General features: G+C 50.1%; 1 protein-coding gene across 9 annotated transcripts in view; it reads left to right on the top strand.

Moving 5' to 3' along the window:
- Positions 1 to 19,421, top strand: part of NAV2 (neuron navigator 2) — a 378,822-nt gene that overhangs the window by 300,713 nt on the left and 58,688 nt on the right. For 6 of the 9 annotated variants that reach the window (XR_012918953.1, XM_012756707.2, XM_012756702.3 and 3 more), the window contains 6 exons: positions 2,515 to 2,653; positions 10,682 to 10,973; positions 11,679 to 12,381; positions 15,455 to 15,922; positions 16,594 to 16,659; positions 18,083 to 18,127. Coding sequence is in view for 8 of the 9 variants with exons in the window: in XM_012756707.2 (XP_012612161.1) it covers positions 2,515 to 2,653; positions 10,682 to 10,973; positions 11,679 to 12,381; positions 15,455 to 15,922; positions 16,594 to 16,659; positions 18,083 to 18,127 (1,713 nt within the window). In the remaining variant the exon portion in view is untranslated. The remainder of the gene's footprint in view (positions 1 to 2,514; positions 2,654 to 10,681; positions 10,974 to 11,678; positions 12,382 to 15,454; positions 15,923 to 16,593; positions 16,660 to 18,082; positions 18,128 to 19,421) is intronic. The other 3 variants (XM_012756722.3, XM_012756706.3, XM_012756709.2) reach the window with 2 other exon arrangements.

The following is a 19,421-nucleotide window of genomic DNA, read 5'->3' as shown; positions in this document are numbered from 1 at the left end:
GCTGTGCTTCACAAACCCAATTCCAACACAGACTGAACAGCATTGGTCAGGGTACCTATTCTTTCAGCCTTGATTTCTTCATTTGTAAAATGGGCAGGATAATACCTACCTTGCACGTATGATATGAGGACTGGAGAAATGTAGAACAATACATTTAAAGTACCTGGCACGATGCTCGATTAGTGGTGAGCACTTTGTCATTATTAGTAATAGGCCCCTGCATGTATTTGGAAGATAGGACAGACCTTCATATAGAGAACAACTAGAACAATGTGTACAGAAGCAAATACAAATATTGCCACCATGTAGGAATTTAAAGTTGGGGATGAGTGGGATGGGCTGGAGCATTTGGAAAAGGCCTTAAAGGGATACTATGGGGAAGGATGGAGGGAGGGCCAAAGAAGTAGAATTGTGAGTGAAGTTTGTGAAGAAGGTTCTGGAGCTGCGGGACCCTCTGGACTCTTGTGGATCCATCCATAATAAACTGTTGAGCCCTCACACTTCCTGCCTTACCCTCCCTGCTTGGGAACCATCCTAACGTATTTCCCCTGCATTTCTGCAGAATCCTCCAGGTTGGCTTTTGGAAGCCAAATAAAAGTGTTGAAGGGAAAGGTGCTGAAAACAGGTTTTCAGTAAGCCTTTGTCTTCCTGCCTGATCGTCAGAGCTGAAGATGTAGAGGCAGGTATCTTACAAGCTGGTGGAATGAACTAGAGCTTCTTTGAGGTTATTTGTGTGTGGTGGGGTGGGGAGGGCGGCAGGGGGAGAGGTGCTGTTGGCTTTTGCAATCTCAACTACACAACGATTCTCAGGCCTCACGCTGCCCCTTTGCAGTGCTTTTAGCAAGACACGCGGGAGGCTTAGCGGTAGCATAATGTGATTCAGTCAGTGCTTTGTTATCAGACCTGCCAGCCCTGGCTGCGTGGCCTTGAACCAGGGTGCCTGGCTCCCTCCTGGGGAAGTGGGCCGTGTCACATCTGGTGTGTTCTGAGAATTGACATAATGGAAAGCTGTCTGGTATCACAGTCAAGAGGGTGGCTCTGGAGTCAACAGCTACATCCAGATCTGCTCCTCCTCTCCCTAGCCATCTCACCTTTCTCAGCCTCCGTTTCTCCTCCTGTACAATAGAAAAACAAAATACTAACCCTTTCCCACTAGGTCAGCTAGAGCAGTGTCACACTGATGCTGAAGCTTACTTTATGGTCCACTCAACTTCTCCCTCTCATGAGCTTCAGTAGCAGGTATTGATTGAGCGCTTGCTGCATACCTGCCACCCTGCAGCTAAACCAAGGAGCAAATGCAACAGGCTGGTTTGACAGAGCGTGACAGGCTTGATGGGCAGGGTGTCGCCTTTCTGAGGAGGTGGCACTTCAGCTGAGATCAGAAAGAGAAGGAGGCTGGGATAAGTGTCCAGAAAGAGAGATAACCAGCATAAAGCCTTGGAGACAAGAACGGTCTTGGCTTAGAAGGAGCCGAAGTCCCTGCGATCAGAAGCAGTCTTGATTTTGAGGGGGCTACAAGGCAGGACTGGGGAGGGAGGCAGACCAGAGGCCCTCAAGGGCCAGTGTAGGGAGTTTGGACGCCAACAACCTGAGAAGCAACTCAAGGATCTTAAGCGGTAGGGTGGCAGGATCTGATTTATTTCTCAGAAAGATCCTTCAGGCTGCTATGGGGAGGATGGATCGTTAGGGAGAAAAGTGGGCTGCAGAGACCAGCTGGCCTTTCTGCAGTAACCCAGGCAGAGGCGTCAGCACTGTCAATCGCAGGTGGGGGTGGGTTGGAGAGCTGCACACGTTTGGATATATTTTGTAAGCAGACGTGATGGGACTGGCGGCTGGATTAAATACGGCAATGTGGGCGGGTATGGAGATGGTAAGAAGAAAAAAAAGAATGGGGAATCATTGCAGGGAGATGGGGCTTGAGCAGCTTGGGGTTGACCTCAGTTGGTTTGGGGGTTGGGAAATGGGGAACTCTATTTTAGGTGTTTTCTGGGGTATTATCAGAATCAGAGCCACTAATAAAGTTGACACGTTCTGCCGACTGTTGCCACTCGCCTTCGCTCGGCATCTCGTTCCAGCAGTGGAGTCTGGAGAAGTCACACAGCAGCTCTTCTGCCACCCTGACCCCTGGGCAGGGGCCGATGTGGGCTCTTTCCCCACACACTTTCAGCTCTAGCCCCAAACTCACTGCTCCTGCTCTGCTGCTTGGCTTTCGTCAAGTTCCCAAGATGAAGCTGAGGACAGGGCAGGACGCAGGTGGTGTCGGTAGCCACCTCTGCTCGTGGAAGCACCCACGGTTTGCGGAAGGCACCCATCGGCCACTTCGCCCGGCTGCCCGTCCCAAGCAGCAAGGCTGGACGGTGACCTCGGAAGAGTCACATCTGAGGCAAAGAACCTTACCTGGGGCTTGATGACCCAGGCCGGGTCCTTTCGGGAACGGTGCACATTCGTCTGTGCCGTCAGCCTGCGCGGGAGCGGCGCGAGGTTTCGGTGCTCAGGTTGTGTTTGTCTTGACAGCTGGGATGACAGCAGCTCCGTGAGCAGCGGCATCAGCGACACCATAGACAACCTCAGCACTGATGACATCAACACCAGCTCCTCCATCAGCTCCTACGCCAACACACCTGCCTCCTCCCGCAAAAACCTGGACGCGCAGGTAAGGGACACAGGGCCCCGGGGCTGCTCAGTGGCCCCTGCTCGCAGGGAGCCTTGGGCTGGAGGGGTGAGAGGGCCGTTCGGGGTGGGCAGGATCCCCAGGGTGGCGAGAGCAGGCCCAGCCTCCTGCTGCCTGTGCGCTCATCTCCTGGCCCGGCCCCAGCCTGCCAGGAAGGGGTCAGGCAGGGGGCAGTGGAAACGGGAGTCACCCACTCACCATGTGGCTTGGTGGCCTCACATTTCCTCCCTGGACTTCAGCTTCATAATCTGTTTAAATAAACAAACAGAAAGTGATGTTGGACTTTGGCAGTTCTCAGCCTAGAGTGTGCGTCCCCTCCTTGCCGCAGTAAGGCACTGTCGTCCGGGGCGCGTGTCTGATCCCTCAAGTCGGATGGAGAGGGACGAAGCCGAACAGCCCCGGTGCGCAAGACCAGTGCGTCCCGGCCTGAGGCTGGACACTGTTGGTCACATCCTCCTGCCGAAGCGTTTTATTTGGCCCACAGTATTCCTCTTCCTTTAAACCAGATTCCATGTCAGATTTTAAAAACTGCATTATTTCACATGGAAGGATATTTCTGGTTTCTCTTGAAAAGTCAGAAATACTGCTTCCTTCGCCCTACATTCTCCGCAGGGTGACAGTCAGCAGACGCCCCCATGCCCGCCCCCGTTAGACCGGGGGCTCCTGTTCCAGTGTGCACAGCTGCTGCTACCTGCCCGCCAGCTGCACTCTCTCAAGTGCCGGCCTGACCCCGAGGCACCCACGTTTGCAGCCCCTGCCTTAAGCTCTCAGGCTTTATGTCTCAGGTCCAGTGGGTTTCGTGTGGGCACGTGCACTGGGCCACTCCGTAGTGGTTGGCAGAGGGTGGTTCTAGTGAGCCCATTTTACCAGTGGAAAAGTGAAGTGCCATCCCTCCTCATAGCTTGTCCCCCAACTTGGGACCGGCCAGCCAGGGTGGTGCTGGCATAGTGGGCTGGAATCTTTGTCACGATTGGCCCCTCCCACCAGCGGGGGCCACTGTCTTGGGTGAACCCTTGGGAAAAATCTATCAGGACAAAGGCTCCCAGAGTGACGGCGGGGAGGGCAGAACTAACACTGCCTCTTCTTCACTCCCTTCCTCCCATATCCTCTTCCTGCCCCAGCTGGTTTTGGCTCTATACAGATAGGAGCTACTTTGGAAATGTCTCTGCTTTCAAAAGCTTCTCTTTGCTGAAGATAGGGCTAAAGAAAGGATGCATTCGACTGTGGGAGTAATTCTGTCCCACAGAAATGGAAACATTGCCTGCCTGATGAAATATATTATGTGTTGCTTCTGGGACTGCCAGTCACTCCTTGGGTTCTCATTTTAGCCAGTATTTCTAGTTGCTGTTCAGGAGTGAGGGTGGATTTGTGTTTTTAAAAAATACTACCCAAATGACTAGAAGGGGATCATATTGGGGGTGCTGGTAAAGTTCTATATCTTGATCTGCATGGTAGTTATGTATGGTAATTTCATAAAATTTATTCAAGCTATGTACTTTTTTCTTTTTTTTTTTTTTGAGACAGAGTCTTACTCTGTTACCCAGGCTAGAGTGCCGTGGCGTCAGCGTAGCTCACAGCAACCTCAAACTCCTGGGCTCAAGCAATCCTCCTGCCTCAGCCTCCCAAGTAGCTGGGACTACAGGCATGCACCACCATGCCCGGCTAATTTTTTCTCTATATATTAGTTGGCCAATTAATTTCTTTCTAGTTTTAGTAGAGACGGGGGTCTCGTTCTTGCTCAGGCTGGTTTTGAACTCCTGACCTTGAGCAATCCTCCCACCTCAGCCTCCCAGAGAGCCAGGATTACAGGTGTGAGCCACCGTGCCCGGCCTCAAGCTATGTACTTAGATTGTGCACTTTACTACATAAAAAACCAAACCCAAGCCACATTGCCTAAGAATGATCACTGTTTAACTGGTGATTAGACACAAGTTAGAAACACCCAGCTAGCCTGTATTCCTGCCATCTACCATATACCAAATGTCATGATATCCACCAGTTTTCCTTTCCTTGCGGACACTAGTATATTCCCAAAAATTCATTTTGTATTCAAGCTAACAACCACCAAACTTCTAGACTGTCCTTAGATACCAAGGAATTGACCACCTGGGTGTGTGTATCCAGGAGGCATGCGGGTTATGAGCGGTACTACAGAGATAGGTACTGGTGAATCAGTGAAATTGCTCTTGTGTACTTGCAAGGTAGGGAGGCTTGCCCCAAAGATGCAGGTTGGGCCAGTAAAACACCATGTTGGAAGAATCTCTCTGTTCCACATTGCTACAGAGTAAACATCTGGGATTTGCAAATGATTCTTTGGACCAGCTCTTTGCCTTCGCCTTGCAAATGTCAAGTCAGAAAAGGTCCAAGAATTCTATATAAACATATCTTCTGATCAAGATCAGAAGTTATTTCAAGGGATACAAAAGGCTTACTGTTCATTGTGTGGTTTTTTTTTCCTGAGTATTTAAAAACTACCTGAGTTAAAACAAACAAAAAAAAAAAACTAGAAGAATAGGTCTTGGAGTAAAATAAATGCAGACTGTGCCAATACTTACTAAGATTTCTGTTGCAATGGTTTCTTTAAATGGATTTTTAGTGACATTCCCTTTGTTCCTGTCCAGGGAGCATCTCAAAATATTTGAATCAGCATAATTCGCAGCTCCCACCCTCTTCCCCATCTCACTCTGAGGAATGCTAAGGGCCATTACTCCTCTCCGAGCAGCAGCAGGCAGCGGGGAGATGTGCGTTGCACCCTTTCCAAGAGCTGTGCCTTCTGTGCTGCGGCTCTCGTCACATGCTGGTTTACTCTGGACAAGGGGCAGCACGCAGTCTGCAGGGCAGGGCGTAGGGAGGCAGGAGGAAGTGGCTCAGTGTGTCTGTCCGGAAAGCAAGTTGAGGACAGGTTGCCCGCCTAGGTTTTCCTATTTGAAGGCGTCTGCAGAACGGCCAAAGGAAGTGCATCTAAGGAGCAGGGAAGTTATTGTGTGGAAACCTAAGGAGCAGCCTGTGCAGCTGATTGAAAGGGGAGGAGGCGGATCTTTGGGAATGGAGGTTCCCTTTGTCTGTGAGGGACTCCGTGTTCCTGGGGGACATTGAGGAGCACCGAAGGGTGCCCTCCACGGGGCATACGTGCCCAGTCGCCCAGAGACCCTGTGCTGCTGCTTCTCGCTGTGCTGGGCAGAGAATGCCCTGCCTGAGGCCGGAGAGCCCGTCCACCGACTTCCTCCAGGAGAGCTGGTGAGTCCGGTTGGGCAGCCAAGCCAGATTGCTGTCAGGGAGATGGTGTGACTTTGAAGTCAGGTGGTCTTGAGTCATGTGCTCACACTCGGTGACCTCCTTGGATGGACAAGATAACAGCTCCTCCAAGCCTCTGCCTTCCCTCCCATAACAACACGGCAGCTTGACCTGTCTTGAAGGGTGAGTGTGAAATTGACTTGGAAATACTTCATCTGAACATAACCCGGTGCCTGAGATTTGAGAGTTGCTCAGAAGTTACTTTCCTCCCTCCCTTCTGACACCCTGTCCCTCTGCCTCCCTCCTCCATTCGTGTCAGTGACTAAAAGTTGACTGCTCTCAATATATTTTGTTTGTAGTTCCAAAGCAAGTCATCTTCTACTTGCAGTGTTTTTTTTTTTGTTGTTTTTTTTTGGTTTTTTTTTTGAGACAGAGTCTCGCTTTGTTGCCCAGGCTATAGTGAGTGCCGTGGCATCAGCCTAGCTCACAGCAACCTCAAACTCCTGGGCTCGAGTGATCCTTCTGCCTCAGCCTCCCGGGTAGCTGGGACTATAGGCATGTGCCACCATGCCCGGCTAATTTTTTATATATATATCAGTTGGCCAATTAATTTCTTTCTATTTATAGTAGAGACGGGGTCTCGCTCTTGCTCAGGCTGGTTTTGAACTCCTGACCTTGAGCAATCCGCCCGCCTCGGCCTCCCAAGAGCTAGGATTACAGGCGTGAGCCACAGCGCCTGGCCTACTTGCAGTGATTTATTTTGGGGGCAGTGTGTTGGTGACACACACGACTCCCCGCATACCCCTCTGTCCACTCGTGTCCCTGACCGGTCTTTTCTCTCGGTGCTGTGGAAGGCACCGTTCCCAGCACTCAGGTGTGAAGATGCACACCTCAGGGTTTCCTTTCATTTTCAACGTCTGTGAAATATGCAGAGGAGAAAGGATAATTCAATGTCAGTTTTTTTTTTATGACTTAGGGAAGTAAAATTCTGAATGGTGTGGCAAGGATTCCCGTCCTGTGTGGCCTTGGCTGACCCTGGAGTTCTCTCACTGTCCTCTGGGTGTTGGTGTAGGGGGTAGAGATGGGGTTTGGCTGGGGGTGGGGAGGGTGCCTCCTTTGCTCACCTACTGGGGGCTGCTGCTTCCGACTTTGGGCAAGTCATTTTTCCTCTTCAAACCTGTATTTTCCTGGTGTGTAAAATATGGAAAATAATCCAGTATCCTCAGAGGGTATGAGGAACTAAGGCTGTGTGCAGAGGGACACAGTGCCCGGCAGCATGAGTGGCAGGTGGTGATGCCAGTTACCATTGCCGCCGTTGCCGGGGCTCAGACGTCAGCCAGCTCAGCATCCAGGTCCACAGGGGACGCGACCTGAGGAGGGAGGATCCCTGCCTGCTTGGGGCACAGTGGCCCAGTAGCAGCAAGGACAAGCACCCTGTCCAACCTAATGCCAGACAACGGTGGGGCAAGTGCAGGAGATGGACAGCAGAGTGCTGGGAGTTTTGAGAGGCGAAAGAGTCAGTGAGAAAAACAGCCACCGCCTACGGAGTCCCTCCACATTCCGTTCGTGGAGCCCACCATCAAACCTCTGAGAAGCCTAGTTGTTATCATCCCCGTTTTGTACACAAGGTAGTAATCTCCGAGAAGAGAAGCGGCATCCTTCAGGGTCACACACAGCAAATGAGGGGCAGCACGCAGCACTTGAAGCTCGATCCGTCAGACCCAAAGCCCGCGCCGTCCCCCACGTCAGGCCAAGCTTCCTTCTCTTCCTTAGGCCTCGCCTTGGTTTCTCTCTCTCTCTCTAAGAAGATGTGCCTCCCCCTGCCCCAGGTCCCTTCTGCGTGGCTTACTTCTCCTCCTTCCAAGTAGGGGCAATAAGAAAATCCTCCAGAAAGCTGGTGGCACAGAGGTGGGAGTCACTGGCAAAGGTGTCAGAGAAAGGGAGGATGGAGCTCTGTGTGTGTCCCCCCAACGTGGACATCCTGCTGGCTGGCCCCGCTGTTGCAAGCTCTGTGGACAGGGAGGATGAGTAAGTCCCAGTTTACTCTTTTGTTGATACCGAGAGGTTCCCCCACATGGTCCAGCAGCTCAGGAAGGATCTGCTAAGGAGATGTGAACTCAGAGCCCATAGAGTGTCCCAGGGCAAATGCCCAGCGGTTCAGAGTAGAGCTGGGAAACTGCCACCCTGGACCAAGTTAGCAGAGGTGTGATGGTTGGATGACTGTTCTCTCCAGAGAGAGAGAATCGAGCCATGGTCCTGGGCCAGGAACATGCACACTCTCTCTGCTGTTGATGGCATTGGGTTCTAGAGTTCCCACCCACAGGCTGGGCTAGATCTGCTCTGGGACTGGGGCTGGCAAGTGGCCAGCCAGCCTGCCAGTATGGAAGGGGAATCTACTGAGTGTGCAGAAATGTCTCATCTCCTTGGACGTGTCCTCCAGGAAGGCAACATGGCACAGTGGTTATAACGTGGGCTCTGCTTTTAGATTCCCTGGAATCCCTGCATCTCTTCCTCCTCACTGAGCGATCTTGGGCAGTTTTCTTCTCCATCCTGTGCCTCACTTTTCTCATATAAAATTGACAATATTAACTGTAACTTCCTCATATGTTTTTGGTAAGAATTAAATTCAACAGTACATATCATTAGCTTAGTGCCTGGCACATGGTGAGTGCTCAATAAATTTTACTGGTTACGCTGCCATTATCAGCACCATCACAATTTGATTGGGGGTGTAGGTATAGGAACATTCAAAGAATAAATAATACAGTAACTCAGGGTGTGGCATGTGCTAAATTTTCAGTACCTCTTAGAATATATTGTTAATAGGATGTACTTGAACTTAAGCTCCATGGGGGTAACAATTTTCATCTGTTCATTGCGGTATTCAAATAAGCTTGCCTGGCACGTTGTGGCACCCACTAAATATTTGGCGAGTGAATGCTTCCAAAGCCAAGTTCTTTCTAGCCTCAGGGCCTTTGTACATGCGGTTCCCTCTGCCTGGCATGATCTTCCTTAAGTATAGCTTCTCATTATTTAGGGTACTTCTTCAAAAAAGCCTTACCTGACCACCGCCCTCACCCCCATCATCACAGTATGAAGGATATCAAAGCCTGTATTTCTCTCAGACTCCTTGTCCTTTTCTTTATGATAATCTTTGTCATTCACAAGTACACCTTTATTGACTCTGCCTTGCTCCCTGGACTGTAAACTCCATGCAGGGTGGGGACTGGCCTGACCCGCAGATTCTCTGACCCTCTGCGGCAACTGAGGGACAGTGAGCATTGGCTAAGTTCTGGTTCTGGGCTGGGCTGGCTGGCACAGGGAGTGGGTAACTTGAGTTTCTGCTCCTCTGCACAATTGCGATGAAATACAGTCACCTGCTTGCCCTCCTTGATTGGATAGTGGCTGGGACCGGGTGAGATCATTCCGCTGAAGTATGTTATGGCCCGAAAAGCAGTGCTTGTCATTCACCCACTCACTCACCAAGCTCGGACTGCTCCTGCTCTGCCCACACATGGGAACTCCCCTCACTGTGGCCCAGGTCACAGCAGAAGGATGAGCTGCTCATAGTTAGCAAGTGTGTTTTTGTCTTCATATCTCTAGTGCCTAGCTGGAGAAAACAAATGCAAGAACCCGTAAGGCAGCTATAATGGATGAGTGGAATTCATAAGGAGGAGGGGGTTGGGGAAGAGACAGAGGCAATTAAACTCGGCTGCTTGTCTGTTTTTACCTTTTGTCCCATCCAGCCATTGTAGTCCACGGAGGAAGGCATCTGTACCACTCTTGGATGACAGGCATCAGGCCAGATTCTCGCCAGGTGTTCATTTTAATGTCCCACATTGCTGACATTGCCCACTCTCGGTGGTTAAATATGGCAAATGCGGGATGCTATCTTAGTGCAGCCACCCGGAAAGTGCTCTGACCTGCCTTCCCCGTTCCCGGTGCTGCTGCTCCCCGCTGGCACCCCAAGACTGGCCTCCCACCCCAGGAGGCCTCCAAAGCATTCTGGTCAGCTTTGTGCCTCTGAGCTGCAGGAGATCATTAACGTCACACTTCTTTCCCCTCCTGGGTTCCACGGCCAGCAGGTCAGGGCTCTTCCAGAGAAAGCTGGCTAATTATATCCCTTGTCTGAACAGAATCCCACAAGGGGAGCAGAACAGGGGCGTATATAAATGCTGCTGGGCTGTGGGGCAGGCACCATTGGCGCTGAGCATTTGCGGGAAGTGCCACTGGAGGGGTTGCCTCCTCGGCTCCTGGCTCCACCTGACTCCGTGGAACCAGCAGCCACCCTCGCTTGCTCGCTCCCTGGCGTGGCGTGTCAGCTCTACAGACCTCGCTGGCAGTGGAGTGATGGCAAGAAGGCAGAACAAAGGGAGACGGGCCAGGAGGCTGGATGCTGGTTAGAGACCGAGCGGCGGGAGTTGGAGGAGGCTTGTCTCCAAGTGGCAGAGAGTTGGCAGCCGAATTCCCCCGCGTCTCCATCTGTCGGTTCTCCCCCCCAGGGCTCTCCCTCTTTTTTCCCCCAGGAACCTTTTACTCTTCCTCCCTCACTCCCTTCTAAGGATACATTTATATTATTTACTTTTTTACCACCACCACCCCCACCAAAAAAACCAGGCTTCTTAATAAGATAGCCAAAGTACCAAAGTCCAGACATTTGTGAAGGAATTATTATTTCTCCCTCCAGTCCAGTGTGTTGTCGTTTTCACCTTTGGAGTGAGGGGCTCCCGAGCCTGGGATGTAGGGAGGACTAATTCGGGGAGTCTCTGTCCACAGACCGACGCTGAGAAACACTCGCAGGTGGAGAGGACTCCCCTGTGGTCCGGCGATGATGTCAAGAAATCAGACGGAGGCTCGGACAGCGGCGTAAAGATGGAGCCGGGCTCCAAGTGGAGGCGGAACCCTTCCGACGTGTCCGACGAGTCCGACAAAAGCACGTCGGGCAAGAAGAACCCCGTCATCTCACAGACGGGCTCGTGGCGGCGAGGCATGACAGCTCAGGTGGGCATCACCATGCCGAGGACGAAGCCGTCCGCCCCAGCAGGTGCTCTGAAGACCCCCGGAACCGGTGAGTGAGAGGCTGGCGCCGTCTTGCCTCCGCAGTTGTCAGCTTGAAAACCAAAACCACAGTGCCTCTAGCAAGGACTCGGTGTTGTGTCTTTCCTCTTAGGGTTTGTACTCTGCTAACAACCAGCTTTCACGGAGGTGCACATCCCTGCCTTTTCCTAAGTGGAAATGCGTAAGCCCGTGAACCTCTTCAGCTCTGGGGATGGTTCAGCTGCTGGGGCACATTGAGTCGGTTTCAGTGTGTACTGGGGAAGAGTTAACACACCCAGAGCAGGCTAGTCAAGGGCATGAGTTCACAAGCTGTCAGTATGTGGAGTCGATGTTGTCCATGATTGAGGAAATGTGTATAAACAGGGCAGGGGTGCCCCCCGGACACATTAAGGACAGCTTTTTAATGGACGGAGCATGAAAGGTTAGCAAAAAGCAGGATATATATATTTTTTCCCCAGACATATCAATGATTGACTGGCTTTGCTTCATTCTGGGTAAATTTAGACTGCTTTGCAAATGAGTAAAATCATTGACATTTCCTAAAGGCTCACAGTGACAGTGGTAGACTATATTATCTTTATAAAGAGCTCTTTCCTTTGCCTCCCCAAGGAAAAAGGGAGCCGGCTCTTGAGAGGAGGGAAGCATCTTAAATAGACACGATGCATGAGCTGGGCTCTCGGTTTGCAGGCTAATCTTTCTGATCTCTCTCTCTTAGGAAAAACAGACGATGCAAAGGTGTCTGAGAAAGGAAGGCTTTCTCCCAAAGCCTCCCAGGTGAAGCGCTCCCCATCTGATGCTGGCCGCAGCAGTGGTGATGAATCCAAAAAGCCCCTCCCTGGCAGTTCGAGGACACCCTCTGCCAATGCCAACAGCTTTGGGTTCAAGAAGCAGAGTGGCTCGGCCGCCGGTCTGGCCATGATCACAGCCAGCGGGGCCACTGTCACCAGCAGGTCAGCCACACTGGGCAAAATCCCAAAGTCGTCTGCGCTCGTCGGTAGGTCTGCTGGCCGGAAGTCGAGCATGGATGGGGTTCAGAATCAGGACGACGGGTACCTGTCTCTCAGCTCCCGGACAAACCTGCAGTACCGGAGTTTGCCGAGGCCCAGTAAGTCCAACAGCCGGAATGGGGCTGGGAACAGGTCTAGTACCAGCAGCATAGATTCCAACATCAGCAGCAAGTCCGCAGGCCTGCCGGTGCCTAAGCTGAGGGAGCCTTCCAAGACAGCCCTGGGCAGCTCGCTGCCAGGTCTGGTCAACCAGACAGACAAGGAGAAAGGCATCTCATCGGACAGCGAGAGTGTGGCTTCCTGTAACTCGGTGAAAGTGAACCCTGCAGCCCCGCCTGTGTCCAGCCCGGCTCAGGCCACTCTCCAGCCTGGGGCCAAGTACCCAGACGTGGCCTCTCCCACGCTTCGCAGGTAAGTGGGTACACAAACGGTACCGGGCAGACCTGGGACACAGGGAGTGGCATCCTGGATTAATAATGTCCATTTCTTGGTTAAAGCAGCCTCTGTTTTTCTCCACTTTAGTCCTCGGGAAAGCTGTTTGGTCAGATCCTCCCAGTAATGTTGCAGTTGACCGATTGTTTCCCGTGTTGGGATGAAAAACACAATCCTCTGGGATCAGTAATCCTGGGTCCATTTTAATTAGCTGCCATGTAACCTTTCTTAACAACTCTGCCTCAGTTTCCTCATCTGTAAAATGAGGATGATGATACTTTTCTCCTGGCTTTTGTAAAGATTCACCTTTGTAGCCATTTCTGGCCATAGTAAGCACTCAGTTGAAGTTAGCCACCATTCATGATGAGGTCTTGATAGACTCTCAGACCTGGGCGGGGAGCTCAAGGGAGGGACATTTTTTGTTTCTATTTTTGTTTTTGATTTTCCTTGCCTTGGTAATTCAGCAGCTGAGCTTACTCATTATGGCAGGCAGCGATCTTGGTCAGATCCTTTTCTCACACAGCCCTAGCCCAATGTCCCCACATACTTTTTTATTTGTTAATTTTTTTTTAATTTTTTGAGACAGGGTCTCACCCTGTCGCCTGGGCTAGAGTGTAATAGCCTCATCAGTAGCTCACTGCAACCTAAAACTCCTGGGCTCAAGTGATCCTCCTGCTTCAGCCTCCCAAGTAGCTGGGACTACAGGTACACACCACCACACCCAGCTTTTCTTTTTCCGTTTTTAGTAGAGACAGGGTCTCAGTCTTGCTCAGGCTGGTCTTGAACTCCTGACCTCAAGTGATCCTCCTGCCTTAGCCTCCTAGAGTGCTAGGATTACAGGCACAAGTCACCATGCCCAGCCCCCATATACTTTTTTATACTACATGCATAATATAGGTTAGTCTATAATTTTAGCTTTCTTTATTACCAAAAAACCCTCTTAAAGCAGAGATATTTCTGGAAAAGAGAAACTGATTTCCTATTACCTTAAAAAGACATCATTTCCCACATTTTCCCTCTGGGTAGAAGTTCTTAATATGAAAATATTATTCACTGTTTTTTTTAATACTTTCTTCTAAATTTATAAGACTTTTTCCTATTCCTATTATCTCATTTTAATATCCACTGGACCATCCCCAAACTGCAGCTGCATACATTAGAGCTCATCCCTTCCCAGGAAAATTCTTGTTGTAAGAAAAAGTAAATCCCAAGGATAGAAAATTAAGCAGTGAAAAAGTAAAAATTATATGCACTTGTACATATTTGTGGATGAACAGGAATGTTTGAAAAGACTTCAGAAGAAGCATTCCACATGAAAGCTATAACGAAGCAGTTCACTGTTCTTTGTCTAGACTTGATTATTAGAATTTCAGTAATGATGATTTTTTTCAGGGGGAAGGTCTTCTTGGGCTGCTCTTTGTTGTTTTAACAGGTTGCCTTGTAAATGAGAATTTTCTCTGCTTCTTGCCTCAAGTATTATATGTAATATTTGCTGTTTGGTGTTATAGATTTCCTTTAGTCACTACAAAGGCATTTTACTAGATCCTTAGGCTAGTGTAATAGAGTACTTGAAAATGCATGCATCTCCTCAGGCTCTGCATTGAGCACCGTTCAGCCAATTCCTGGTAAATTACATTTTTCCTAAATCGTTAAGTGTTCTCAGTTCTCTCGTGTGCATTAGTATGGAGAAGAGAAATCTTAGGTGAAATGTGATAGATAACTCTCTTCAAATCATTTGAAGGACTAACAGACAAAAGATTGGACTTTTTCTGTGTAGTGACACATAGGATGAGAAGCACTGTGCAAAAGTCAGAAAAAGATGGATAAGATTATGGTTTTCTAGCAATTGGAATTGGTTGGCAATGGAGTGAGTTATACATTTAAGGTAGTGAGGATCCTGTCACTGGAAGTATGTAAGCATTCTAAAGCCAAGATTCTACATTAGGATATTTTAGTCCCCGCTTGTCACCAGACGAAAAGTGTTTCTCCTCTGTCCGCAGACACTGTAGGGATTAATTGATTAGTTGTTTGTTTGTCTTTATAGTGATGGAGATTTGTAGATCTGTTTGGAGAGAACAGAGATCAGATTCACGCCACTTTGAGTACTTGGGTGAAAGGCCATCTGCACATCAGAATACATAGTAGTTTTGTCACATTTCAGAAATACTTATTCTGCATGGGTTTTAATGGGTGGAATAAAGCCCTTTTATTACCAGAATGTGGACCACCCTCTGACTTTAAAACAGTTCCACCATTCTACTGGAGAGCTCTCTGCCAGTGGAAGAGGGGGGCATTTGTGTAATTCCCTGTGGTCTGAAGACACATTTTTGGCCATGCGCAGTGGGGAGATGACACAGAATGGCATTCTGTGTGTCTGTTACGGAGACTCAGTTCACATCCAGCGTGTCTGGTCGAAGGTCTTGTGAACTCGGCAAGTTTTCTGTGTGTGTCGTTGGATACATCAGGCTGGCTGGCCCTGGCAGACCCATCTTTCAAGTTGAGCTTTCCATTGAGACTAAATCTGCAAAGAGCCTTTCCCAGGCCCCATCCAGATCCAGACTCAGGTTCTCGATTCTGCGTGTCGTGCTTAGAGATCAAAGAAACCAAATCCCTCAGAGTTGAGCTGTCATAACCTGTGTGCCTGCTTCTTGCCTGGGGTCAGAGATTCAAAGATGATTAAGACAACTTTTCCCCTCTGGATGCTTCCTGAGCCACAGCAGTTGTCTAGTCCATTTACAGTAAGAAAGGGGAGGAAGGTCTTGGACCAATGCGGACAGGCCTGTAGAAAGTCATTCCCCATCGCCCTCTGGCTCACATAGAGCTGGGGTCTCAGCTGCAGCCTAGAACTTGAAGGTGGCGGCCTGTGATTCACCTGTGTCCAGGCCCACTCTGTGGCCAACCTTTCCCCGAGGAGCACCTTTAGCTGTTGCAGTAATGGCCATGCATCTGTCCCCAAGGGTTCTCTCCCACTCCTATGCTCCACCCTTCATTAACAGTCCGGCACCCCTTGGCACTGGGAGTTCAACCCACACGACCCTTTGTCTCTTCACAGACTCTTTGGTGGGAAGCCTACCAAGCAAGTGCCCATCGCCACAGCTGAAAACATGAAAAACTCAGTGGTCATCTCCAATCCTCATGCCACCATGACCCAGCAAGGTAACCTAGACTCCCCGTCAGGCAGTGGCGTCCTGAGCAGTGGGAGCAGCAGCCCTCTCTACAGTAAGAACGTGGACCTCAACCAGTCTCCTCTAGCCTCCAGCCCCAGCTCAGCCCACTCGGGCCCCTCCAACAGCCTCACCTGGGGCACCAACGCCAGCAGCTCCTCGGCCGTTAGCAAGGACGGCCTGGGCTTCCAGTCCGTTAGCAGCCTCCACACCAGCTGCGAGTCCATTGACATCTCCCTGGGCAGTGGAGGGGGACTGAGCCACAATTCCTCCACTGGCCTGATCGCCTCTGCTAAGGACGACTCCCTGACTCCCTTTGTCAGAACCAACAGTGTGAAGACCACACTGTCAGAAAGGTTGGTGTCGTGCCTCTGGCTGCCTGCATTGCTCAGAAAAACCGCCCTTCCAAAATTAAGTAGATTAGGCTAGGAATCCCAAATGTCAATTAGCCTTTGCCTGTGAGATTTCTCTCTTTCTAATTACTGCTGTCTTTCATGGGGAAGCCGGTGTGGGATGGAATTAAGCTTGGCCCTGCTCCCTGTTATCTGTTTCTCTGTGATTATGTTCTTGGTGCTTGGAGCTGCTTGAAGTCTCTTGGGGGCAGGTGTATGTTACCATTGGAAATGGCATTCAGCTTTTGAAATCTTTCCATTTTATTCTGTTTGTTCATCAACTGCTTCTTTCCCCTCCTCTTGTAACTGCACGCAGAGGAGGTGACCAGGTGCAGCCACAGAGTGTGTGGCAGGATGCTCTTTAAGCACCTGGGTAGATTTGGTGGTCATCGTGGCAAACACCCTCCTACTGAAGAGCTGCTGGCCATAGTGATAGGAAATCAAGAGACTGAAACATGTGCTCAGAGCCCTAGATTTCACTACAGTAGTGATGTGTGCTCAGTTTCTGCACATAGGGAAGCAAGCCAGGATCAGCACAGGGAATGAGAAAAATGTTCTAATCGTTGTGTGTAACACCTCTCCTTTCTTCCAAGCTAATGGTCCTTCTCTTGTTTTCTACCTGCCTGGACTTCTAGCCCTCTCTCTTCCCCTGCTGCTAGCCCTAAGTTCTGCAGAAGTACTCTGCCCAGGAAACAGGACAGGTAATGACATTCTAGGCCGGGGACCCATCCAGCCTCCAGGTTCCTCTGCCCGTCTGTTGTCAAGCCAGATGTCTTGTGTGAGGCTGCTGGCCTGAGGCTTCCGCTTGTGCTTGTGGCTCTAGTGTTCTCTGTGACACCCAGACATGCCAGTGAGGGTCTGTTCCACTGTCTGCTAAAGCCCTGGGAGAGGTGGAGTTGGGTTGACTCCTTCATTCCCATTTTGGGAAGGCGACCTCAAACCTTTCCACTTGGTCTGGGGTGGCAGAAGCTCTCACTTGCATCTCCTGTGGCCTCGTGTGGCATGCTCCTGCTTCCCAGCTTCTCCCCATGCCTTCCCCGCAACACACACCCAGAAGCGATCTACCACCCACCGTGCAGCGTGGCCTTCACCTCTGTCCCCCTCCCCGACTCCCCCGCACAGCTGGCTCTTCTCCCTTTCCAAGTCCTTCACTGCAGTTTGGCTCGTTGTGTCTTGCAGACTGTTGTGTTCTGTGTGCCCATTTCCTGTAACGATAACGAAAAAAAAAAAATATGTGGAGTCTTAAGACTTTACGAATAAAGGTGCTTGTGATTGCCCCCTCAGCTGTGGGTGGGCCTTGGAGGTGGCTATTGACCTGAAATTTGTGGGGGAGCGATGACTCTGCCAAACATAACAAGCAGATGTTGTTTCTTGCTAGGGGGGAATAAAACACCCTCTTCACCCCATCAACAGCAAAAAACTTTGTTTTTGTCAGACTCACAAACCAAGCCTTTAAACTCTTGTTCTTTGGAAATCCAAATGCCTTGACTTTATCAGCAAGCTGTAACATGCCCTGACTCGGGCCCAGGGTTCAGCTCCTAGCTACGCCCAACAAGGACCGCAGAAATTGAGGGAGACCTGGAATTTACTTTGTTACAGATGAATTCCAAGTATGCAGACTGCTGGCCTCTTGAAACCTCCAACAAGTCCCTTCACCCACTTGAAGTCATTGCCAGGGGTATTTCAGGTGTAGGCTGTGTTAGGGGTGCACAAAGGATGGCACCCCTCTCTCTGAAAAGCAGTGGTGGGGTGCAGAGAAGGCTGCTGGGCAGCAAAAGGCATGGGCTCCGCTTCTAGGTGGGGCAGCCCCTGAGCTTTGCCTTGAGCCTATGGAAAAGGAGGAGCCATTGAGGTTAAGCAACTGAGGCCTCCTGGTGACTTGGGGTAAAGTGTGTACTGGTGTCAGCTCAGGCCAGGCCTGGGTTTCTTTTGTTTTCTGTGGATGTGAATGTGCTGCGTTGCATGCATAGCTGGATAAGGGCGCGCTCCCTGGTGATGTAAGTCTCTTCCTCCAGGGCCCTTCAGCCCTCCCTAGCCTCCCCCTTCACTTTCCCTCCCCCTTCACTTTCCCTCCCTCCCCTGTGCTTCTCTGAAGTTCTTATTTTTGTTTTAACTTTCCTACAGTGACCCGCACCTTGATAGGAACACTTTGCCTAAGAAAGGACTCAGGTATCTGTGTTTCCTCCTTGCATCCATGCCATCTGTTGTGGCTTTGGAGCTTGGCTGTGTGACTCTCTCGTGGCTGGTGGGGGTTTGGGCTGTGCTGGGGTCCCCGCTTTGACCAGGGCAGCAGGACCCTTTGGATGATGCCCTCCCCCACCCCACCCCCCACCCCCCGCCCCCTGCACCCTCACCTCTCCATTCGTTGGCTTATTTGCTTGAGCAGGGGCTGTGCTTTTTCAGGCTTAATGTGATCAAACCATCTCATAGAAAACATCCCTGGGCAAGCCCAAAGAGCAGTCGCTGCTACTTCTGGGGCCAGTGGGTTTAATCTCTGAGCACTTCACCATGACCATTCTGTTCACATGGCTGTCTTCCAAGAGAAAGGACGTGACTTATAGCATGCTGATCCATTAGCTAGGACAAGAGCAAAGGAGGTGAGGAATATTTTCCCCAAATTTGAAAATGTTTGACTTTTCAGCCCATTAAAAAATTGCTAAAGACAAATACTTTGCATTTGTCTAAATATTCTAATTGAAAATTGGGTCCACTTTCAGTGCCCAGCAAGACATGGGTGTGATCATTTTTTGGTGAAAATAAAGACAAGACTCCCAGGAAGGAGTGTCCTTTTATTCCTAGTAAGTGGTAGCCTGGGCTCATTTTTGGTGCTAGTCCTGGTAAGACGAGATGCTATAAGTCACCATTGCTCACACCATCTACATCACTTTGCCAGCCAAAGGAGCTTCAGTTTGCTAATGCCTCCCCCATGATCTTACTGTCTTATGGTTGCAGCTGTCATTTCTCCTGCTTTCTAAACACCTCGTTCTTTGTAGCATCAGCTTCACCCTGCACTAAGCATTAAGTGCTTTTGCATAAAATGGAACTTGGAATGAAATGTTTCGTTGCTGTCATGTGTGTCTATAGTTAATAACCCGCAGCTCTTAAGACTGAGAGCATTTTGAACAGTAACATGAGGTAGGTATCAATGCTTCCTTTCAATAGGGAACTCTGAGTAAAGCCCATTCAAAGAATCTAAGAAGCAAAATATTAAAATCTCCCAACACACATCCTGTGGAAGGGAGTTCGGACCTGTGGCCTTAAAGGGGAATTGGCAAGGCCTTTTGTACTGATCAGTTTCCATTGGGACCCTGGGGGCTGCTTGTTGGCCACCTTGCTGGATGCTTAAATGACAGCCACTCTCAGTACGAGTTTGACTTTAATGTCCCATGGGTGTGCCCTGAAAGGACACTACCCCTAAATATTAACATTTCAAATGATGTGTATATTTCTGTAGCAGATCTCT

Source organism: Microcebus murinus, chromosome 4, assembly GCF_040939455.1.
Source record: "Microcebus murinus isolate Inina chromosome 4, M.murinus_Inina_mat1.0, whole genome shotgun sequence".
In the NCBI taxonomy this organism is placed as follows: domain Eukaryota; kingdom Metazoa; phylum Chordata; class Mammalia; order Primates; family Cheirogaleidae; genus Microcebus; species Microcebus murinus.
This window is presented reverse-complemented; position numbering and strand designations above follow the sequence as displayed.